The sequence below is a fragment of the Mustela lutreola genome, chromosome 2 (genome assembly GCF_030435805.1).
Source record: "Mustela lutreola isolate mMusLut2 chromosome 2, mMusLut2.pri, whole genome shotgun sequence".
Classification (NCBI taxonomy): Eukaryota; Metazoa; Chordata; class Mammalia; order Carnivora; family Mustelidae; genus Mustela; species Mustela lutreola.
The window spans coordinates 111,461,971-111,486,787 of record NC_081291.1 but is presented as its reverse complement, the minus strand read 5'-3'; the positions used below and the strand labels follow the sequence as shown (position 1 = coordinate 111,486,787).

Sequence of the window (24,817 nt, the reverse complement as noted above, 5' to 3'; positions counted from 1 at the left end):
TCCACATATAGTATCATATCATCTGCGATGAGTGATAATTTGACTTCTTCTTTGCCAATTTGGATGCCTTTAATTTCCTTTTGTTGTCTGATTGCTGAGGCTAGGACCTCTAGTACTATGTTGAATAGCAGTGGTGATAATGGACATCCCTGCCGTGTTCCTGACCTTAGTGGAAAAGCTTTCAGTTTTTCTCCATTGAGAATGATATTTGCGGTGGGTTTTTCATAGATGGCTTTGATGATATTGAGGTATGTGCCCTCTATTCCTACACTTTGAAGAGTTTTGATCAGGAAGGGATGCTGTACTTTGTCAAATGCTTTTTCAGCATCTATTGAGAGTATCATATGGTTCTTGTTCTTTCTTTTATTGATGTGTTGGATCACATTGACTGATTTGCGGATGTTGAACCAACCTTGCAGCCCTGGAATAAATCCCACTTGGTCATGGTGAATAATCTTTTTAATGTACTGTTGAATCCTATTGGCTAGTATTTTGTTGAGTATTTTCGCATCTGTGTTCATCAAGGATATTGGTCTATAGCTCTCTTTTTTGTTGGTATCCTTGTCTGGTTTTGGGATCAAGGTGATGCTGGCCTCATAAAATGAGTTTGGAAGTTTTCCTTCCATTTCTATTTTTTTGAACAGTTTCAGGAGAATAGGAATTAGTTCTTCTTTAAATGTTTGGTAGAATTCCCTCGGGAAGCCGTCTGGCCCTGGGCTTTTGTTTGTTTGGAGATTTTTAATGACTGTTTCAATCTCCTGACTGGTTATGGGTCTGTTCAGGCTTTCTATTTCTTCCTGGTTCAGTTGTGGTAGTTTATATGTTTCTAGGAATGCATCCATTTCTTCCAGATTGTCAAATTTATTGCCGTAGAGTTGCTCATAGTATGTTCTTATAATAGTTTGTATTTCTTTGGTGTTAGTTGTGATCTCTCGTCTTTCATTCATGATTTTATTTATTTGGGTCCTTTCTCTTTTCTTTTTGATAAGTCGGGCCAGGGGTTTATCAATTTTATTAATTCTTTCAAAGAACGAGCTCCTACTTTCGTTGATTTGTTCTATTGTTTTTTTGGTTTCTATTTCATTGATTTCTGCTCTGATCTTTATGATTTCTCTTCTCCTGCTGGGCTTAGGGTTTCTTTCTTGTTCTTTCTCCAGATCCTTTAGGTGTAGGGTTAGGTTGTGACCCTGAGACGTTTGTTGTTTCTTGAGAAAGGCTTGTACCGCTATATATTTTCCTCTCAGGACTGCCTTTGTTGTGTCCCACAGATTTTGAACGGTTGTATTTTCATTATCATTTGTTTCCATGATTTTTTTCAATTATTCTTTAATTTCCCGGTTGACCCACTCATTCTTTAGAAGGATGCTGTTTAGTCTCCATATATTTGGGTTCTTTTCAAACTTCCTTTTGTGGTTGAGTTCTAGCTTTAGAGCATTGTGGTCTGAAAATATGCAGGGAATGATCCCAATTTTTTGATACCGGTTGAGTCCTGATTTATGACCGAGGATGCGATCTATTCTGGAGAATGTTCCATGTGCACTAGAGAAGAATGTGTATTCTGTTGCTTTGGGATGAAATGTTCTGAATATATCTGTGATGTCCATCTGGTCCAGTGTGTCATTTAAGGCCTTTATTTCCTTGCTGATCTTTTGCTTGGATGATCTGTCCATTTCAGTGAGGGGAGTGTTAAAGTCCCCTACTATTATTGTATTATTGTTGATATGCTTCTTTGATTTTGTTATTAATTGGTTTATATAGTTGGCTGCTCCCACGTTGGGGGCATAGATAAATCTTCTTGTTGGAAAGACCCTTTGAGTATGATATAGTGTCCTTCCTCATCTCTTATTATAGTTTTTGGCTTAAAATCTAATTGATCTGATATAAGGATTGTCACTCCTGCTTTCTTCTGATGTCCATTAGCATGGTAAATTCTTTTCCACCCCCTCACTTTAAATCTGGAGGTGTCTTCGGGCTTAAAATGAGTTTCTTGGAGGCAACATATAGATGGGTTTTGTTTTTTTATCCATTCTGATAGCCTGTTTCTTTTGACAGGGGCATTTAGCCCATTAACATTCAGGGTAACTATTGAGAGATATGAATTTAGGGCCATTGTATTGCCTGTAAGGTGACTGTTACTGTATATAGTCTCTGTTACTTTCTGATCTACCACTTGTAGGCTCTCTCTTTGCTTAGAGGACCCCTTTCAAGATTTCCTATAGAGCTGGTTTGGTGTTTGCAAATTCTTTCAGTTTTTGTTTGTCCTGGAAGCTTTTAATCTCTCCTTCTATTTTCAATGATAGCCTAGCTGGATATGGTATTCTTGGCTGCATGTTTTTCTCGTTTAGTGCTCTGAAAATATCATGCCAGCTCTTTCTGGCCTGCCCAATCTCTGTGGATAAGTCAGCTGCCAATCTAATATTTTTACCATTGTATGTTACAGACTTCTTTTCCCGGGATGCTTTCAGGATTTTCTCTTTGTCACTGAGAGTTGTAAATTTTACTATTAGGTGACGGGGTGTGGGCCTATTCTTATTGATTTTGAGGGGTGTTCTCTGAACCCTCTGAATTTTGATGCTCGTTCCCTTTGCCATATTGGGGAAATTCTCCCCAATAATTCTCTCCAGTATACCTTCTGCTCCCCTCTCTCTTTCTTCTTCTTCTGGAATCCCAATTATTCTAATGTTGTTTCGTCTTATGGTGTCACTTATCTCTCGAATTCTCCCCTCGTGGCCCAGTAGCTGTTTGTCCCTCTTTTGCTCAGCTTCTTTATTCTCTGTCATTTGGTCTTCTATATCACTAATTCTTTCTTCTGCCTCATTTATCCTAGCAGTGAGAGCCTCCATTTTTGATTGCACATCATTAATAGCTTTTTTGATTTCAACTTGGTTAGATTTTAGTTCTTTTATTTCTCCAGAAAGGGCTTTTATATCTCTCAGAGGGTTTCTCTCATATCTTCCATGCCTTTTTCGAGCCTGGCTAGAACCTTGATAATTGTCATTCTGAACTCTAGATCTGACATATCACCAATGTCTGTATTGATTAGGTCCCTAGCCTTCGGTACTGCCTCTTGTTCTTTTTTTTGTTTTGAATTTTTCCGTCTTGTCATTTTGTCCAGATAAGAGTATATGAAGGGGAAGTAAAATACTAAAAGGGTGGCAACAACCCCAGGAAAATATGCTTTAACCAAATTAGAAGAGATCCAAAATCGTGACGGGGGAGAAAGGGGATAAAAAAAGGTTCAAAAAGGAAGAAAGAAAGAAAAAAAAAAAGAAAAAAAATTTAAAAAAAAGAAAACACCTAAGAAAAATATAAAAAAGAAAAAATATATATATTAGATAAACTAGTAAAAAATTGTTAAAAAATAAAAAGTTAACAGTTTAAAAAAAAATTTTACCCAAAGGCAAGAAAAAAAAAACAAAAAAGGAAAAAGAAAAAAATTAAATTAACTGTAAGACTTAAAAAAATCACAGGGAAAAAGCCATGAGTTCCGTGCTTGGCTTTCTCCTCCTCTGGAATTTTGCTGCTCTCCTTGGTATTGAAACCGCACTCCTTGGTAGGTGAACTTGGTCTCGGCTGGATTTCTTGTTGATCTTCTGGGGGAGGGGCCTGTTGTAATGATTCTCAAGTGTCCGCCCCAGGCGGAATTACACCGCCCTTACCCAGGGCCGGGGTGAGTAATCCGCTCCGGTTTGCTTTCAGGAGCTTTTGTTCCCTGAGTGCTTTCCATAGAGTTCCAGAGGACAGGAATACAAATGGCGGCCTCCTGGTCTCCGGCCTGGAGGAGCCGAGAGCCCAGGGCCGCACTCCTCAGTGCGCCCTCAGAGAACAGCGCCCAGTTACTCCCGTCTGCCTGACCTCCGGCCGCGCTCCGAGCTCACCGAGCCTGCGACCGGTTCAAGGTAACACCGAGCTGCGAGCTTACTGTCGGCTCTGTCTCTGTAGCCGGCTTTCCCGTTCCAATACCCGCAAGCTCTGCGACACTCAGACACCCCCGATCCTTCTGTGACCCTGCGGGACCTGAGGCCACACTGACCCCGTGTGGGCTTTGCCCCGGTTTAGCCTCTTGAGCGATGTCCCTCAGCGGAACAGACTTTTAAAAGTCCCGATTTTGTGCGCGGTTGCTCCCCCGCTTGCCGGTAGCCGGCCCCTCCCCCCGGGGTCTATCTTCCCGTCGCTTTGGGTTCACTTCTCCGCCGGTCCTACCTTTCAGAAAGTGGTTGTTTTTCTGTTTCCAGAATTGCTGTTCTTCTTGTCTTCGATCTGCCGATGGATTTTCAGGTGTTTGCAATCTTTAGATAAGCTATCTAGCTGATCTCTGGCTAGCTGAGGTAGTCTCAGCCTGCTACTTCTCCGCCATCTTGACTCCTCGTGAATCAGCACATTTTTTGAACGGTGTTTGAAGTTTAGAAATATTTGAAGAAGTTGGGGAACCTGGCCTGTCATCCAGGGCCTTTATTATTTTTAGAGATATTCATATGAAATTAAGATTCTTTTTTTTTTTAAAAGATTTTATTTATTTATTTGACAGAGAGAAATCACAGGTAGATGGAGAGGCAGGCAGAGAGAGAGAGAGGGAAGCAGGCTCCCTGCTGAGCAGAGAGCCCGATGCGGGATTCGATCCCAGGACCCTGAGATCATAACCTGAGCCGAAGGCAGCGGCTTAACCCACTGAGCCACCCAGGCGCCCACTGAAATTAAGATTCTTGTTACTGTTAGACAGTTTGGTGCTGTCACCGAAGCGGTGGCTTTAGCAGACAAGGTATTTGGTAGAACTTTTCAGATCTTGAGTTACTGTATTCTGGTTCTTGTAGAGGTTTTTATGGGAAGGGTAGCTCTCTTTCTTTCAGTAATGTTTGTGGCAGGATAATTCACCTGGAAGACGTTTTCCTTTTACAAAGATCCGTCATGTTTCTTCTTCTTCTTTTTCTTCTTCTTCTTCTTCCTTCTTCCTTCTTCCTTCTTGCTTCTTGCTTCTTCCGATGTTGACATGTTCTTCATTTACCTTGATTTACTAACATTTTCTAATTTTCAGGACTGCTTGGCAGTCTGCTACTATAGAGGATTTCTGAAGACATGAGGAAGTTTTTCTCAAATATTTGACTCAGGACACTTGCTCTAAGATGAGAATCAGCTCCTTAGTACAGATTGCATTCTTTGCTTCAAAATACCGTGTACATTCTATGCATTCTGTTGGGTTATTTAGCCTAACACATATCCTGTATGGACACATTTTTCATAGTCTCGGGGTCTAGTCTTAGAAATAACACTTATTTGTGTGATCCTTGGCATTGTTTTTCCAGCTGTCATCATTTCTCCATTAATTGAATTATGTGTTTAATTGTGATCTAAAGGGACCAACAGTTGACCGTTTGTCTGAGTGTACTACCTACTTAGACTATAGTGTAGGATTTCTAGATATTCTAAGTTTCTACCAGCTTCTGTCCATTATAATGCATAAAATGTATCTGAAATTTGGGTGATGGAAGCAGAAACCCTTTACTGTTATTTCACTTTATTTTTAAGATTTATTTATTTATTTTAGAGAGTGAGCAAGAGAAGGACAGGGGGAGAGGAGCAGACTCCCCACTGAGTGGGGAGACCGGCACAGGCCCAATCTCAGAATCTCTGAGATCATGACATGAGCCGAAATCAAGAGTCCGACACTTTACTGACTGAACCATCATGCACCCCCCTCCGCCTTTACTGTCATTTTGAGTAATGTGGGTAGCCATGCTCCTACTCAGCCTTTTTTCAGGTGAGCTGGAAGGTGAGGATGGCTCACACCTGCAAAAAATACAGTATTTTATTGTACATCATTATTTATATTAGTCATCATTTTTCTTTGAGCCCTCATTTCCACAGGTATTTATTCGAAAATAATCATCTCAGGCATTGTGATAAATGTTGGAGAGAAAATGATCCATAATATTTTTCCTGCCTTGCAGGATCTTGAATGTATACTGGGGAAACAGATGGGTAAGATAATTATGATTAGTGCCATAGTACTGTATTTACTGTATGCTGTGAAATCACTGCAGGGGAGAGGGGGAAGCCTAGGTGGATCTACTGGGTGTATGAGAGTCAGTTGTGATGGTTTTGGTTTTATTCTGTATGATTGGATAAATAGAGAAATGACTTTTGAATGAGGGTTTTGAAAGTTGATTATGAATTTTTTAGACAGTGGAGAGGTGCCTCAGGCAGACACACACACAATCTGTGTTATGACTAAGCTTGCCTTCAGACTTGCTAAACTTTCCCATTCTTGGTGTTCCATACCCACACCAACTAACTAAAAGATAAACCCAAACTAATAATCATAAAAATCCCCAAACAGTTGAAAGGTTGGTTAATAGTACTTGATTCAATCATTTGTACAAAATGTGGATAAAAGTCTTTGTCTTTCATAAAGCAATTACAGAAATCTATGTGCCCTCTGCAGGTTAGTAAGAGGGGCAGTTATACTAAGGATAAATATTACAGAAAAGTGTACCTGCCTTAATTATATCATGGGTCTCTTCTCAGAAAGATCCTCTGTCTTCCAGACAGATGGAATTACCATAGTATATGGGATAGGACAGGAGATTTGGAGACTTGGTAGGAAAAGTAGTTCTGCCATAGGCTACTTTGACTAGGAACAAAGTAGCCCTGGAATAAATCCCACTTGGTCGTGGTGAATAATCTTTTTAATGTACTGTTGAATCCGATTGGCTAGTATTTTGTTGAGTATTTTCGCATCTGTGTTCATCAAGGATATCGGTCTATAGCTCTCTTTTTTGGTGGGATCCTTGTCTGGTTTTGGGATCAAGGTGATGCTGGCCTCATAAAATGAGTTTGGAAGTTTTCCTTCCATTTCTATTTTTTGGAACAGTTTCAGGAGAATAGGAATTAGTTCTTCTTTAAATGTTTGGTAGAATTCCCCCGGGAAGCCGTCTGGCCCTGGGCTTTTGTTTGTTTGGAGATTTTTAATGACTGTTTCAATCTCCTTACTGGTTATGGGTCTGTTCAGGCTTTCTATTTCTTCATGGTTCAGTTGTGGTAGTTTATATGTTTCTAGGAATGCATCCATTTCCTCCAGATTGTCAAATTTATTGCCGTAGAGTTGCTCATAGTATGTTCTTATAATAGTTTGTATTTCCTTGGTGTTAGTTGTGATCTCTCCTCTTTCATTCATTATTTTATTTATTTGGGTCCTTTCTCTTTTCTTTTTGATAAGTCGGGCCAGGGGTTTATCAATTTTATTAATTCTTTCAAAGAACCAGCTCCTAGTTTCGTTGATTTGTTCTATTGTTTTTTTGGTTTCTATTTCATTGATTTCTGCTCTGATCTTTATGATTTCTCTTCTCCTGCTGGGCTTAGGGTTTCTTTCTTGTTCCTTCTCCAGCTCCTTTAGGTGTAGGGTTAGGTTGTGTACCTGAGACCTTTCTTGTTTCTTGAGAAAGGCTTGTACCGCTATATATTTTCCTCTCAGGACTGCCTTTGTTGTGTCCCACAGATTTTGAACCGTTGTATTTTCATTATCATTTGTTTCCATGATTTTTTTCAATTCTTCTTTAATTTCCCGGTTGACCCATTCATTCTTTAGAAGGATACTGTTTAGTCTCCATGTATTTGGGTTCTTTCCAAACTTCCTTTTGTGGTTGAGTTCTAGCTTTAGAGCATTGTGGTCTGAAAATATGCAGGGAATGATCCCAATCTTTTGATACCGGTTGAGTCCTGATTTAGGACCGAGGATGTGATCTATTCTGGAGAATGTACCATGTGCACTAGAGAAGAATGTGTATTCTGTTGCTTTGGGATGAAATATTCTGAATATATCTGTGATGTCCATCTGGTCCAGTGTGTCATTTAAGGCCTTTATTTCCTTGCTGATCTTTTGCTTGGATGACCTGTCCATTTCAGTGAGGGGAATATTAAAGTCCCCTACTATTATTGTATTGTTGTTTATGTGTTTCTTTGATTTTGTTATTAATTGGTTTATATAGTTGGCTGCTCCCACGTTGGGGGCATAGATATTTAAAATTGTTAAATCTTCTTGTTGGACAGACCCTTTGAGTATGATATAGTGTCCTTCCTCATCTCTTATTACAGTCTTTGGCTTAAAATCTAATTGATCTGATATAAGGATTGCCACTCCTGCTTTCTTCTGATGTCCATTAGCATGGTAAATTCTTTTCCACCCCCTCACTTTAAATCTGGAGGTGTCTTCGGGCTTAAAATGTGTTTCTTGGAGGCAACATATAGATGGGTTTTGTTTTTTTATCCATTCTCATACCCTGTGTCTTTTGACAGGGGCATTTAGCCCATTCACATTCAGGGTAACTATTGAGAGATATGAATTTAGTGCCATTGTATTGCCTGTAAGGTGACTGTTACTGTATATGGTCTCTGTTCCTTTCTGATCTACCACTTGTAGGCTCTCTCTTTGCTTAGAGGACCCCTTTCAATATTTCCTGTAGAGCTGGTTTGGTATTTGCAAATTCTTTCAGTTGTTGTTTGTCCTGGAAGCTTTTAATCTCTCCTTCTATTTTCAATGATAGCCTAGCTGGATATAGTATTCTTGGCTGCATGTTTTTCTCGTTTAGTGCTCTGAAAATATCATGCCAGCTCTTTCTGGCCTGCCAGGTCTCTGTGGATAAGTCAGCTGCCAATCTAATATTTTTACCATTGTATGTTACAGACTTCTTTTCCCGGGCTGCTTTCAGGATTTTCTCTTTGTCATTGAGACTTGTAAATTTTACTATTATGTGACGGGGTGTGGGCCTATTCTTATTTATTTTGAGGGGCATTCTCTGAACCTCCTGAATTTTGATGCTTGTTCCCTTTGCCATATTGGGGAAATTCTCCCCAATAATTCTCTCCAGTATACCTTCTGCTCCCCTCTCACTTTCTTCTTCTTCTGGAATCCCAATTATTCTAATGTTGTTTCGTCTTATGGTGTCACTTATTTCTCGAATTCTCCCCTCGTGGTCCAGTAGCTGTTTGTCCCTCTTTTGATCAGCTTCTTTATTCTCTGTCATTTGGTCTTCTATATCACTAATTCTTTCTTCTGCCTCATTTATCCTAGCAGTGAGAGCCTCCATTTTTGATTGCACCTCATTAATAGCTTTTTTGATTTCAACTTGGTTAGATTTTAGTTCTTTTATTTCTCCAGAAAGGGCTTTTATATCTCTCGAGAGGGTTTCTCTAATATCTTCCATGCCTTTTTCGAGCCCGGCTAGAACCTTGAGAATTGTCATTCTGAACTCTAGATCTGACATATTACCGATGTCTGTATTGATTAGGTCCCTAGCCTTCGGTACTGCCTCTTGTTCTTTTTTTTGTGGTGAATTTTTACGTCTTGTCATTTTGTCCAGATAAGAGTAAATGAAGGGGCAAGTAAAATACTAAAAGGGTGGCAACAACCCCAGGAAAATATGCTTTAGCCAAATTAGAAGAGATCCAAAATCGTGAGTGGGGAGAAAGGGGATAAAAAGAGGTTCAAAAAGGAAGAAAGAAAAAAGAAAAAAAAAAAAAAAAAAAAAAAAGAAAAGAATTTTTTTTTAAAAAAGAAAACACCTAAGAAAAATGTAAAAAAATATATATATATATTAGATAAACTAGTAAAAAATCGTTAAAAAAGAAAAAGGTAACAGTTAAAAAAAAAAAAAAATTTTACCCGAAGGCGAGAAAAAAAAAAAAAATGAAAAAGAAAAAATTAAATTAACTGCAAGACTAAAAAAAATCACAGGAAAAAAGCCATGAGTTCCGTGCTTGGCTTTCTCCTCCTCTGGAATTCTGCTGCTCTCCTTGGTATTGAAACCGCACTCCTTGGTAGGTGAGCTTGGTCTCGGCTGGATTTCTTGTTGATCTTCTGGGGGAGGGGCCTGTTGTAGTGATTTTCAAGTGTCTTTGCCCCAGGCGGAATTACACCGCCCTTACCCGGGGCCGGGGTGAGTAATCCGCTCGGGTTTGCTTTCAGGAGCTTTTGTTCCCTGAGCGCTTTCCGTAGAGTTCCAGAGGACGGGAATACAAATGGCGGCCTCCTGGTCTCCGGCCCGGAGGAGCCGAGAGCCCAGGGCCCCACTCCTCAGTGCGCCCTCAGAGAACAGCGCCCAGTTACTCCCGTCTGCCTGACCTCCGGCCGCGCTCCGAGCTCACCGAGCCTGCGACCGGTTCAAGGTAACACGGAGCTGCGAGCTTACTGTCGGCTCTGTCTCTGTAGCCGGCTTTCCCGTTCCAATACCCGCAAGCTCTGCGACACTCAGACACCCCCGATCCTTCTGTGACCCTGCGGGACCTGAGGCCACGCTGACCCCGCGTGGGCTTCGCTCCGGTTTAGCCTCTGGAGCGATGTCCCTCCGCGGAACAGACTTTTAAAAGTCCTGATTTTGTGCGCGGTTGCTCCGCCGCTTGCCGGGAGCCGGCCCCTCCCCCCGGGGTCTATCTTCCCGTCGCTTTGGATTCACTTCTCCGCCGGTCCTACCTTTCAGAAAGTGGTTGTTTTTCTGTTTCCAGAATTGCTGTTCTTCTTCTCTTCGATCTGCCGATGGATTTTCAGGTGTTTGCAATCTTTAGATAAGCTATCTAGCTGATCTCCGGCTAGCTGAAGCAGTCTCAGCTTGCTACTTCTCCGCCATCTTGACTCCTCCCCCACTAGGAACAAAGTAAATGAGGACAGAACACCAGTGTCATTTACCAGTTTTTCAGTAGTCAAAATTAGGTGCCACTTACCTCCTTCTGTCATATCGTACTTAGATTTTGTTAATTTCAATAGGTTGGACATCTAGGGACACTAAAAATCAGAAAGAACAAAGGTTTCAGTTACCCTCTATTCGCTAGTAAATTAATTGCTTAAACATCACCGAGATTTTATTCTCATTGTTTTAACCTTCTGCCTGAAATGGAAGTTTTAGTTGTCAGAGTGGTCAGTGACTCAAAGCTATGTTTGTTATTTTGGGACTCATTATTGGGGCAGATGGTTAAAAAAAGTGTCCAGTCCACAGCTGGGCATCCCTAAGAAGCTTCCAGGCTGACGGTGGTGGTGCTGGGGGTAGGGGTTCATTTTGGTGTTGGTATTAGTGGTGGTGATATTGGTATACTCTTAATTCCTATGTATGTAAATTTTGTTTGGGGTGAAAATGTTGAGGACTTGTCATTATGATGATAACTGTTCACAGTTTTTCCCGAATCCCATTTCTCTCTTGCTCAGGCAATTTTATTAGAACTTTAAATAAAAGAGACTCTTCTTTAATTCATTAGGAAGACTTTTTTTTTTTTTTTAGGGCAACAAACAAAGGCATAAGGGTTTACATATGTTATTTCTTCATCCAAATTGCCTTCAGCATCTCATGGACACATTAGGCTGAAATTCATTAATACTGTCTTTGCAAAGGGAGGGAAACTCACTAATGTTGGATGGAAGCTGGAGGAGATGGGGGGAGGTGGTTAGATCCCAAAGGGAGATTTTCCTCAGAATTTCTCACCATACTCACAGCTGAGGGATTTTCTTGTAGATCACCCATGAAACACTGAATGAAAAGAACTTGTACTGCCCTTGTTTTTCAGAATTGAAAACAAACTGATTGCTAGAGACTTATTTTGAGGAGATAGTGAGACACAGTTAAGTGATGTCCCATTTTTATTGCTCTATTTTGGGACTGGGAATCTACCTTCTAAGCACATGTACCAGCCTTACCTAAATTATTTTGTATCTGCAATTTCAGAGAACCAAATGCAGATTTGTCTTATTTACTATTTAATAATATCACTTTTTTCTGACATAATGAAATATAGACTCATTATTTCTCCACAGGAGTTCTTTGAGCAGAAATATTTAGGGTCAGAGGAACTTGGTTTGGTTTCCAGTTCTTTTGTTTATTTGTTGGGCTATCTTAGTCAAGTTGCTTTATTTCTCTGAGCCTTAAGTTTCCCCATAAATGAAATGAGAACACTGATAAAGCCTTTACCTTCAAGTGGTTAGGAGGAATAAATGTGAAAGTACATTGTCATGAACAGAGTGCTCCATCAGCATCAACTGTGGCTGCTTGTTGTTACCAAACTTTTCAAGACAAAATGTGTGTCTGGGATATCGTCATTCATAGAAGCTGTTTTCATGTGTACAGAACAAAGGAAAGTAAGTATCATCCCTGCTCTCAGTGTAATGAGTATGTATTCCATCTGTTGCTAATAGCATTTACGCAAAAATAACTCACAAGCTGTACCAGAACATAAAAGGCAATCCAGACACAGTTGAAAGAAGTAGTTTCTAGTGAATGTATTATTAACTCAGGCATTTCTGTGTGGGTGGGAGCTTGTAAAGATTGACTCACTGGAATTGTATTTTCAGAAAGTTTTGGGATTGGGGTAAAAGGACAGAAGGGAAATGACTTCTTCACTCTTTCTCTGGTTTGTAAGAGTTAATTGGCCTCTTCACTGAGAATGCCTACCCCTTTTGCCCTTAAGAATTTTAATCTTCCTTTGAAATTTGTTTTGTATTTTAGCTACTTTAAGGTTCCTTGATACTTCTGCCTGAGTCACTGTCATTCCTTATACTTACCTCCAATTCATAATAAGCATAACTCCTCCATATTTATGGCCTCAAAGAATATTCAATAGGTCTTTATAACATTTATTAAACTATATTATGTTTATGTACTTTTTGTCATCTCCACCTTCTTGATAGCTTGGAGATGATTTACTTATCCTAAAAGAGAACTCAGCAAATGTTTGTTGAATGAGTATGTTTACTAGATACATGCTATGTCATTTATTTATTTAGGGAGATTCATGAATGAATGAAAATCTCTTCAAGGAAAATGGATGAGGGGGAGTGTGTGTGTGTGTGTGTGAGTGTGAGTGTGAGTGTGTGTGTGTGTGTATTTATATATGTAAAAATCCCACATATTTCTGAGATTTGCTTGGCTTAATGTAAACTAATTCGTTGTATACTTACATGTATGTATCTGGATTAAAAGAAGCACTAAGGCTATTTTTTTTTTTAATGGGAATGGGAAAGATTTCTAGTTTTTATTTGAAAATTTGGAATTTGAAAATTTTACAAGTCTCTGTGATGCTCTCACAACAAGCTGTTGTGTTTTTTTACTTTGTTGACCAGTGTTTCTTCATTTTTTTTTTTTTTCCTGTTAATATCTTTTGAAGTGTTACTGCATGCTACATCCAGTGCTAATTTTGTGGAAGGTGCAAAGATTAATCCCACAAGGTCCCTCCCCTGAAGAGTTTGCAGCTGGTCAGGGAGGCAGCTGTGTATTTGAGTTGAGGGATAAATGTGTTTCTTTCTGTTGGTTCACTTCAGAAGCAAGGAGGCAGAGTTACATGGTTATTAGTTTTCAAACGAGACTTAGTTACCATGCCCTAATTGTGGGGAAAATGTTTCGGGTTAGAGGGAAGAGGCTGGAGGACCATTTAAGTATGAGTAGGAATGAAGGGGAGTGATGGTGTTGCTTTACTGGCAAGATCAGCATGAAATTTGGATGAGTGAAAGTGAACATAGGAGGGAGGAAGTTTGAGAAGTGGGAGGGTAAGAGTTCAAGGCCAAGTTGTACATCTTAAATATGCCTGCAGGGGGAAGGTAGTGTGGTGAATTTATGCTGTTTACCCTCAGTACATTTATACTATTTTCTTCAAAGTAGATTAAGGAAGGAGCAAAGATCTAGGCTCTGAACTTGTCCTGGCTGTGAAATTTTTCTGTAATTGCCCATCTGATTACTGATTTACAAAGGTGGCTAGATGTGTGGTTGTTTTCCAGCTTGTAGTAGAATTATGGTGCAGAGAATACAGAGGCACATCTTGGAAGGAACCAGAGTGGATGCAGAAGAAACTGTACTGAACACACAATACTTGGTATAAATGAGATTGTATACTTGGAAGTTTTTAGCAAACTCTGAAGTGCTAAGTCATTGTATTGACAGGACAATTCTGTGTATATGTGTGTGTGCACTTCCTTGTAGTCTTTGAAGATCTTCTAGATTCTCTTCTAACTCAAGCCATAACCCATATATGCTGTAAGAAGATTTAGGATCAAATCATAATGACTGAATAGACTTTGTACTTTTTGTTTAAATATCAAGAAATCATTGAGAAGAGTCATTGTTACAGTAACCAGTAATTCATAAACCCCTTGTACCTGTTATGTCGGTGTGTCTCCATGTTTATGATTTAGCAGTATATGCTGTTGATGGAATTAAAGATCTAGATTTTTTTTTTTTAAGATTTTATTTATTTATTTGACAGACAGATACCACAAGTAGGCAGAGGCAGGCAGAGAGAGAGAGGAGAAAGCAGGCTCCCCACGGAGCAGAGAGCCCTATGTGGGGCTCGATTCCAGGAATCTGGGATCCCGACCTGAGCTGAAGGCAGAGGCTTTAACCCACTGAGCCACCCAGGCGCCCCAAAGATCTAGATTTTTTTAAAGTTTGTATTTAATTATAGAATTTAAAATGTAATACATAAAAAATTACAAAAAGCAAAAGAAATACAGAAACCGACAACCTATTGTTCAAATTGAATGGATGTTAATATTTGCCTTAATTTGCTCTAGTCTTCTCTGTTTTGTTCATAAAGCAGTAGAACTCCATCTGATATAGTAGAGATACTTCTGCCTTTGCCTCTCTCTGTAGGTGACCATGATTCTAAATTTAGTATGTGGAAAATGTATATTTTTATTACAGGGGTTTATATCCATAAACATTATGTTTTTACTGTTGCACTAACTAAAAGAAAAAATGTGAAATTATTTCAGTTCTTCACGTGGTTATCCCCATGGAAAACTGTAATAATTTTATAATTTTTAATTTTATTCAGCATGACATTAAAAATATATAAAATATATTGTTTGATATAACTTTCTGCCCTGATCACATAAATTAAAGTGGCTTTTAAGTTTTTTTGACCGTAACCTACAGAATGACACGTTTTACATTATGACTTAATGCATATCATGTCTATATAATGTATCTGTGTGTGTGTGTGTGTGTTATGTGTGTAAAACTGAAAAAGTTTCTCTATACCATAGTTTCCCTTACTCTCTATGCTATTATACTCTATTTTCTAGCATATTCATTTTTAAATGCTTGTTTTAGACTTAGTAAATTGTTTTATGACCTAATAATAAGTTGCCATCCTTGATATGAAAAATAATAAACTTAATAATTAATCTAATCTTAATCTAAAATTAATTCTGATTCTATATACTAAAATTAATTTAGTATATAGACATAAACTTTCATAGTATGATAAAAGCACTTCAGATAATAAGGCAGCATATTAAAATAGCATTCTTTTGCACAGGATTTGATTACATTCATTTGGCTGATTCTGAATATTTGTTTTCTGTGAACTAAATCATGCATGTTTTGGGCAGTTAATCAATTAATATTAATTAGCTAAGCATTTTAGGGACTGCGTTTATTAGTCAGTGTTGAATATCTCCGGGTTTGTCTGAAGTCCAGGAGGGCTGTCATAGTGTCAGGAAAGGAAAGAGCTCTTGCTGGCACAGCCACTGACTTCTCGCCTTGTCACCAACAAATTGCATATAGCCTTAATAAGTCCTTTGTTCCCTCTGACCTTCATTTTCCTCACCTATTAATTGAAAGGGTTTACTAGCTCATTTTGAAAGCACTTTCATTCTGTGAAACACAGACTAGGATCTGGGCCACAGTTAGAATTTGCTGAGACTATATCTGATGTAAAAGAACAGGACTTTGTACTGGAAATTAATAGTTTGGCAGTTGCGTTTGAACAAGGGGTAAGCAGCTCATATGTAGCTTAAGTGGTTCTTAGATAGAAATGATTTATAAAACCATTTTGGAGTAACCTTAATGTCCAGGACCTACCTCCTTTTTTTATTGCATTATTTCTCAGGGACAGAGCTACGTGAATGTGTATGTCAGCATATGTAAGTGCTAAGAATGGCAAAGACGTATTACTTTATTTTTTGTCCTCATAGGCAAATCCAAAGCTGCAGAAAGAAATCTATAGCTTCTGGTATTCCTCTGGTAGTTTTCTGAGTCCTACATATTGTAGTAGTTTATGGCTGTGAGGAATTTTCCTTTTTCATGTGAGTTGTGTGTTTGGAATAGAGTAAGAAGGTATCACCTAAACTACTGCCCTTCAAATAGACAAATAAATTAGCACATTTCATGATAAGAGTCCTTCATAAGTATTGTTTTATGTATATGCTTATGTTAGGAAACAGGAGTTTGAATTGCAGTTTGGGGTAGAATGGACCTTGGAGACAGACCATCTCTTCCTGTTTGCTTCTACAAAGATAGGCCAGTGAATGCTCCCGCCTGGATCTCCAAATCAAGACAACATTAGGGGTAGATTTCTGTATCCCCTAAAGTTCCCATTTTCTTTTGGTGTACAGATCCATTCTAGGAAACTCTACATTTAGAGAGATCTAGGGAACCAGTTCTCACTCATGTCTGAGGGTATGGACCCTTTAAAGAATGTGATTATCCTTGACTTAGAGATCTGTTTCTACCCGAGGGACTAATACAGATATGTTTTTTCCTTTGGGAACCAGGATGTCAGTCTCTGGGAGAGGATCCCCTCAACCCCAGATGACTGTTGCAAAGGCTAGATTGCTCTTAACTTCTCTGACCATGCGAGAACTCAGTTTTCTCTCAGCTGCAGTACTCAGAACGTTCTTGACTCTGTATTGTGGTAACAGTTCTTGCCCTCTCTTAATAGATGTGGATTAGAATATCTGGACCTCTGGGTTCTGATTCTGTGGTTAGTATAGTTAGGCCAGGGACCAGAGCTAACCATTATTTTGTGACACCCTGTGCTTGGCACTGAGCAGGTACTATGTGGATTTTTGTGAATGAAGACTTGATACTAACTAGTCACTCTTTTGCATTGCATGATATAAACTTGATCATCCTAAAATATTTGAATTAATTTTTGAAATAAACACGGTTCTTTTTTTAAGATATATTAAAATATTACCAATGCGTCTTGTTTGCTTTTCTTCCTTCATCCTCTGCAGTGTGCCGAGACTTTGCTGTCTTAGAGGACCACACCCTGGCCCACAGCCTGCAGGAACAAGAAAGTGAGTAATGGCCTCATTCTGTTCTTCTGTCTGCTTTTTTAGTGGTAGCTTGAGGCAGGTTTCTTAGGGTGAGGCAGGAGAGAACAGAGTCACCAGGCCGCACTGCCTTTCCATCCTGAGGAAATTATCTAGGCAAATGTCACTGGTGGAGAGTGAAGTTCTGGGTATTTTGAAGCGTGACAGCTACCAGGGAGAAGACTGTTGGTTATGTGGGAGTAGAGGGACTTGAACCTTTTCTTTTACCCTAATGTTACTGGAGAGAGACACTATCTGGCATCTGTTCCTTCCCTTAGAATAGGGGCCTAAATATCTTTCCAGGCACTGGCAATATCTAGATTGTGAATTTTTCTTAATATTTATGTAGCGGAGAGAGTCAATTATCCTATGGTTTCACTTACTTGTGGAACATAAGGTATTACACAGAGGAAATTAGGAGAAGGAGAGGAGAAGTGAGTTGGGGGAAATTGGAGGGGGAGACAAACCATGAGAGACTATGGACTATGAGAAACAGACTGAGGGTTTTGGAGGGGAGGGGAGTAGGGGGTTGGGTGAGCCTGGTGGTGGGTATTAAGGAGGGCATGTATTAGGGGGGGCACCTGGGTGGCTCAGTGGGTTAAGCCTCTGCATTCGGCTCAGGTCATGATCCCAGGGTCCTGGGATCGAGCCTGGCATCGGGCTCTCTGCTGAGCACAGAGCCTGCTTCCCCCACTCTCTCTGCCTCCCTCTCTACCTACTTGTGATCTCTCTCTGTCAAATAAACAAATATAATCTCAAAAAAAAAAAAAAAAAGGGCATGTATTGCTTGGAGCATTGGGTGAGTTGCGTAAACAATGGATTTTGGAACACACACAAAAAATAAAATTAAATTAAAAAAATTATGTATCTATAGAAGCTAGATCTAAGTTATCTGTGTTATACTACAGTATGTAATTTGAGAATCATTTACATGTCAATATAAAAATTAAGTATTGAAAAATGTAGTTTATAAAGAGAATATCAACTGGTGGAGCAGAAGGAGCCTTGGCCTTGGCCTTAGAGTATGTGTGGAAGTCCTGGTACTACGACTGTTTCACCATTTGACCAAAGGCAAATTACTTAACCTTTGTGGTCTTCACTTTACTTAATGGAAAGATGAGAAGAGGAATTCTTCTTTCCCTGTTATATAGCATTATTGAGAGCATACAGTGAAGTTGTGGATGTGAAGCTCTTTTTTTTTTTTTTTTAAATGAAGTTTTTTTTTTTAGATTTTATTTATTTATTGGGCAGAGAGATAGAGAGCACAAATAGGCAGAGCAGCAAGCAGAAGGAGAAGCAGCCTCTCCCCTGAGCAGGGAGCCTGATTCGGGACTTGATCCCAGGACCCTGGGATCATGACCTGAGCTGAAGGCAGCCACTTAACTGTCTGAGCCACCCAGGCGCCCTGTGAAGCTCTTTTTAATGCAAAAGCTCTTCTTAAATTATTCTGAGGCATAGTATTAATAAGCCAAAAAAAAAAAAATGACATTGTCATTCCTCTCTTCAATCTTTCTGTCCAGTCGAGCATCATTTGGCATCGAACATTCAGCGGAACCGCTTGGTCCAACATGATCTCCAGGTGGCTAAGCAGCTTCAGGAGGAAGATCTGAAAGCTCAGGCTCAGCTCCAGAAGCGCTACAAAGACCTGTGAGGATTTGGGGGATGGGAGGGAGTCATGCTGGGAGTGGTTTTCTCTGTGGAGTTAGCAACCAGCTCAGGGAAGAAGACTGGGTCTATCCCTCTTATGCCTTTCACTATTAGATTATAAATCCTGTAGTGGCTATCTCATAGTTTTCTTTGATTTGAAAATATTTGTTCATTGTTGGAACTCTTTCTTGGTTTTGGGACATGTGACTTCTGGTATGAACTCTTAACACTTGTAACTGTATGACTTCGAGGCATTTGGCCCACCTCTCTGAGTGTATATCCCTTCCCTATAGCATATGGAACATAATCTCTGTCCCTAAACATAATCTGAACATAATCTGAACATCATCTCTGTCCCAGGTTGTTTGGGGGAGTCCAGTGAAATACTGGCTATCGAAGAACTTCAGGAATTATTTGGATTCTTTTACTCTTTTCTTGTGATGTTTGCTGCTCTTATTTTCCTTAAACCTCGTCCTTTTCAGAGAGAGGGAGAATCTTCTGGAAAGCTCTGAATTATACCCTTAGTTCTTTTTATAACTTCTGCATCTAACAAAAGTTCTTTCTCAGTCTCCTCCTTTAAGAGTTAGATAAATGTAAAGATCACATCTAGAATCTCTTCCAGCACAAGCTCACAGAGTGCATTTCTTGTCAGTGGCCCCTAACCCTAAATCGCAAATGGTGGGTTTTACTGCATGGTTTTGTTTTGAGGAGGAAAGGTTAAGGAAGAAGTGAAGGGACCTTTAATTTACTGTAGTTCATGTTCAAAGAAACAGGAAAACCCATCATTTTTGCCATTTTGAGGAAGGGTTTATTGTTTTGTTCTAATACTCGTAGAAAGAATTTTAGTCATCATTTTATTAGCTTACTTATTTTCGAAATAAACACTCTTATTGACTCTTGCTATACCTGTCACCATGAAAGGCACTGAAGACCACAGATAGGAATAAAATGTAGACACTGCCCTTAAGGGCCTCAGAATAAAACTCTGAGTATTATAAATCTACAGATAATCTGCACAAGCCCCAGGGAATTGGAGAATACATTTCATGCCTTTGAAGAGGGGAGAGACTGGGAAAACCATCCCAATTGCAGATGATACAATTAATCTGAACCTTGATGGTTAATTAGAAGTATGTAGTTATAGCTGGGGAAAATGATTCTAGCCAGAGGAAGTAAAAAGGAAGACAGGAGGTCAAAGAACTTGGAATCTCATGGTAGCTACACGATGTTCAGTCCTGCTGGACTGCAAAGTGTGAGTAAGAGCCTGGGTAGGGGATGAGGCCAGAAAAGTAGTCAAAAGTTGGATCAAAAGGTTACTTAAGTTATATTTTTAGGAATTTAGATTTTATATTATAAACAACAGATAACCTGTTGGGGTTTTTATTTTGGGGCCTTCTCTGGGTGCTGCTAGGTTGGTGAAGAATTGTGGAGGCAACTGTTAAGCAGTGGTCAAATGAAGAGATGACAGGGCTTGATTTGAGGCAATGGAATTAGATTTGACAGGCGCTTGGGTGGCTCTGTCAGTTAAGCGACCAACTCTTGATTTCAGCTAAAGCCCTGATCCTAGGGGCAGGAGATTGAGCCCTGCATTGAGCTCTGTGCTTAGGGCAGAGTCTGGGACTATCTCTTCCTCTGCCCATCCCCCCTGCTCTCTCACTCACTCTCTAAAATAAATAATTCTTTAAAAAAAAAAAAAAAGAGACTTGAGATGTGTGGAGGTTCAGGGTGACAACCAGAGGGAAGATCAGACCCAGAGCTAGAATAATATTCTAGAGTTCTCAGTTATTGCCCTTTACAGGATTCACAGTGCTTTACTCTAAAGGGCAGTTCTGAGGCTGATGCAGAGGTTTAAGATCCTAAGTTAGGGTAATAATAGTGAGTATAAAGAGATTATTCAGAGATTATCAAGATAAAACACTAAATATAAATGAGGATTCAGACAGTGATGGATTATAGGTCTTAAATTAGAGGAGAGCCTCTGCCTGGGACTTCGGCATTTTGGAGGTATTTCTAACTGAAATAAGTAAGTTAGAAAGGACGTTTTTCTGATTTTCACACCCTGGTAATTTTGACATTGCACATCAGTGGATGGATGAAATGCTGTAAATATTAATGAATTGGAACATCTCACTCCATCTGCATCCTGGGGTCCCTGTCCAATGTCAGGTTTGGCGGTTGTTGACTACTCCTTTCCCACTTGATTTTTCTTCTTGGGATTCTGTATAATTGGCTGGATCTGGTCCTTTATGGAAGTAGGATTTGAAGTTACTAGGCTCAGCTTAAGCCTCACTTCTTTATATATTTTTAAGTTATTTTTTAAAAATTATTTAAATTCACTTTAGTTAACATATAGTGTATTAGTTTCAGCGGCAGAATTTAGTGAATCATCAATTATATATAACACCCAGGGCTCATCACATCAGGTGCCTTCCTTAATGTCCATCACCTAGTTACCTCATTCCCCCCAACCAGCTCCCCTCTAGCAACCTTCAATTTGTTTCATATAGTTAAAAGTCCCTTATGGTTTGCCTTCCTTTTTGTTTTTGTCTTATTTTTTCTTCTCTTCCCCTATATTCATCTGTTTTGTTTCTTAAGTTCGACATATGAGTGATTTCCTGTGGTATTTGTCTTTCTCTGATTGACTTATTTAGCTTAGCATAATACCTTCTAGTTCCATCCAAGTCATTGCAAATGGCAAGATTTCATTCTTTTTAATTACTGAGTAGTCTTCCTGTGCCTGTGTGTGTGTGTGTGTGTGTGTGTGAGTGTGTTATGTGTACACCACATCTTCTTTATCCATTCTTCTGACAGTGGACATCTGGGCTCTTTCCATATTTTGGCTGTTGTCCATATTAGGAGGTACATCTGTGTCACTTGGTACCTTTAACATTTGATTTGGCCTTGTCTTCTTTGCTGAGCTTCTGCTTTCTTCCCATCTGTTATCATCTGCATATAATTAATAGTTGCTAACTTCTGTACAGATTTTACATGAGTTTGGGAGATCCTAGTAGAGAAATCTTTGAAAACTAAGACCATGATTTTATATATGATCCTTAATTATTAGAAGTGAGTAAATGAAAAGACGATATATAAATAAAAATTGTTCTGAGTAGGTTTTTATTTCTTTTCAGTTCTTTGATTTGAGTGGTTAAGAATCCTAAAATATTAGACCTATAAGATGAAGTCATTAAGTCCAAATACTTTTATAGCTGATAAATTGCCATGAGAAGATATGTTTCTCTTCCCTCTGTTTCTGTCTTGTATGTGCACACCACATGTGTACAAACCTGCATCTGTGCATACATCTTCCTCCTACAGCTATTTCCAGGCATGTTGAAAGTGACCCATTTCCATATAGAATAGTCAGAATAATTTTTATCCTCTCAGTTTCGTCAGAAGAGAGTATATGGATTTTAATTCCTCAATGGCAGCAGGATTATTGCCCTCTGTAACACTTTTGAATTAGAAAATGCTATTTGTTAAACACAGAGTATACCACCAAGGCTGAGACTCACTGAGTGTGGTTTTTTTTTTTTTTTTTTTAAAGTAGACTCCATACCCAGCATGGACTCCAACGCAGGGCTTGAACTCAGGACCCTGAGATCAAGACCTGAGTTGAGATCAGGAGTCAGACACTTAACCAACTAAGCCACCAAGGCTCCCCTACCAAATATTTTAAGTTTACTTGGCAGGGGACAATGAAAGGATATATTTGTTTAGGAAAAAAACTGTACCCATGAGTCACAAATGTAAGTTTATTCCAGCATCTTTTTAAATAGTAAACTCTATGCATGTTTCTGGTCTTTATTCCTCACAACACTTTTGTATAAAGGTTGGTGTCCAGAGCCATCACATTCAGGAGTTTTGAGCTGTCCATTTACTTTTCTTGAAACCTAAAGCCAGATGACATGTACACTTGTACCCACCTCTGAGAGATTAAAGCCTTATTTTGTGTTTGAACTGCTAGTTTATAGGTGCTGTTTTAAAGGATCTGTTTCTCCCACCAAAGTCATTCTCTTGTTTCTTTCACCAAAAAGTATTGTGACTCTCTGAGTGCAGAGTAAAGATTTCCTCATGTTTGTATCCGCAGTGTTGAGCATAGGCCCTGGACCATAGCAGGTGTTATTTAAATCTTTGTTGAATGCATGAATACCCAAACAAAATCCGTGCTGGCCATGGTATTACATTTTATTTTCTTAGGGGCCTGAGTATTAAGGAAACTGGCATCAGCCAAAGAGGTGTCTATTGGGAACTGAAGCAGGGTAGGAATTTTAAGTATTAGTGAAACTGAAAAATACATCTAATTTAAAAATTTATAGAAATAATTTTAAAGTCATACCAGTACCCCAGGTGATTACAGTGACATTTAGTGAGCTATCTCCCAAGTTTTTTCTATGTGTTCCATATCTGTATTTGGATATTTGTGGACATTAATCTCAGTCTTTGTCTCCTTTACATGTTCTTGAGAAAACCTGCTTCTCTGTTGGGTGGCCCCAGTATGGTGAGGTGATTTAGGAATGTAGAAAAAGCATGGGACTTTCCATTGTAGTGTCTGAGCATTGGATTCTTATTCTGCCACTTATTTTCTCTGATCTTAGAGAAATGGTTTCACTATTCTGGGCCCCGCCTTTTTTGTCTGTAAAATGTGGTGATATCAACCTCTTTCATCACTCTCGTGAGGTTTAAGTAAAATAAAAAGTGTGCATGGGCTCAAAGTGAGTATTAATAAATTATGTTATTTTTAGGAAAAAATCATGCCTTAGTTTCTTTATTCATACTGTTTTCACCTTTGTTTTTTAGTGAACAGCAAGACTGTGAAATTGCTCAGGAAATCCAGGAGAAGCTGGCTATCGAGGCAGAGAGACGACGCATTCAGGAGAAGAAGGATGAGGTACAACTTAGATAATGCCCCTCCACCCCAGTGCAGAGGAAGGGCTGCTTTCAGTATTCACAGGCCCAAGGTAGGGTTGCTGGATGGGCAGCAGAGCTCTCGTCTTTGGGGTGCATAGTCCACGTATTCCCTTCCATAGACCACTGTTTATTACCCCTTGATAACCCAGTGAAATTTTAAAAAATGATGATAATTCAACCTAAGGTATGGATTCGTTTCCTAGGACTGCTTTAACAAATTACCAAAAACTTGATGGCTTGAGGCAGCAGGAATATTTTCTCTCACAGTTCTTGAGGCCAGAAATCTGAAATCAGGGTTTTGGTGGGGCCCTGCTACCTTCTGGGAAAGATACGTCTTTGCCTCTTCCTAGTTTCTGGTGGCTCCTGACCATCACTGGCATTCCTTGACATGTCGCTGCATCCTTTTAGTCTCTGCCTCTATTGTCACATAGCCTTCCTTGTATCTTTGTGTCCTCTTGTTTTCTTATAAGGGGACCAGTCATTGGATTGAGGACCTGCCCTAGTCTAGTATGATCTTCTCTTAACTAATTACATCTGTGAAGACCATTTTCCTGAATAAGGTCCTATTCTGAGGTTCTTGGTAAGAATGAATTTGTGGGGACATTATTCGACCCAGTACAGGCTCTATATCTATGGGCTATTCTTATAGTCTTGAGAGAGAGAGAGAGAAAGAGAAAGAGAGAAAGCAGATCCGAGTGCAGGCTGAACATGAGTCAGGGGTGTCATTGTGAGAATCTGGGAGCCACTGTTACTGTCACTCTACGTCATTCGTGGCTTCACCCTCCTATGAGTGCTGCCTCAAACAACCAACCCATCCTTTTGAGTCTGTAGGTATTTTTAAATTGTATTGTTTTCCAGCTGAAAAATGACTAAAAGTAGCAATAGCGTTTTGTTGGTAAGAAGTCTTAAATTTGCAGTTAATGGTTACTTGACTTTGTGTTGGACTTTTAGCATTTCTTACAGACAATTCCTTTTCAGTGTGTATTGATTCTGTGTCTGCCTTGTGCTGTTCTTGGCCACAGATTAAGATTATGTTAAGGAAGAAAATGATTTATAATTTTAAGAGTAGAATGGCCATATGATTTATTATATGTATACTCAACTACTTCTCTGGGCTAAAAGGGGGCACTATTAATAATTACATAAACGGGGCCTGTCCTGGGTACCAGCACATGTGATCACCCTGTTAAATAG

At 39.3% G+C, this 24,817-nt stretch overlaps 1 protein-coding gene across 2 annotated transcripts in view; it reads left to right on the top strand.

The window, feature by feature from the left end:
- Positions 1-24,817, top strand: part of CCDC50 (coiled-coil domain containing 50) — a 78,658-nt gene that overhangs the window by 22,102 nt on the left and 31,739 nt on the right. For both annotated transcript variants that reach the window (XM_059163137.1, XM_059163136.1), the window contains exons 2-4: positions 16,988-17,050; positions 18,586-18,712; positions 23,513-23,603. In XM_059163137.1, the coding sequence (XP_059019120.1) occupies positions 16,988-17,050; positions 18,586-18,712; positions 23,513-23,603 (281 nt within the window). The remainder of the gene's footprint in view (positions 1-16,987; positions 17,051-18,585; positions 18,713-23,512; positions 23,604-24,817) is intronic.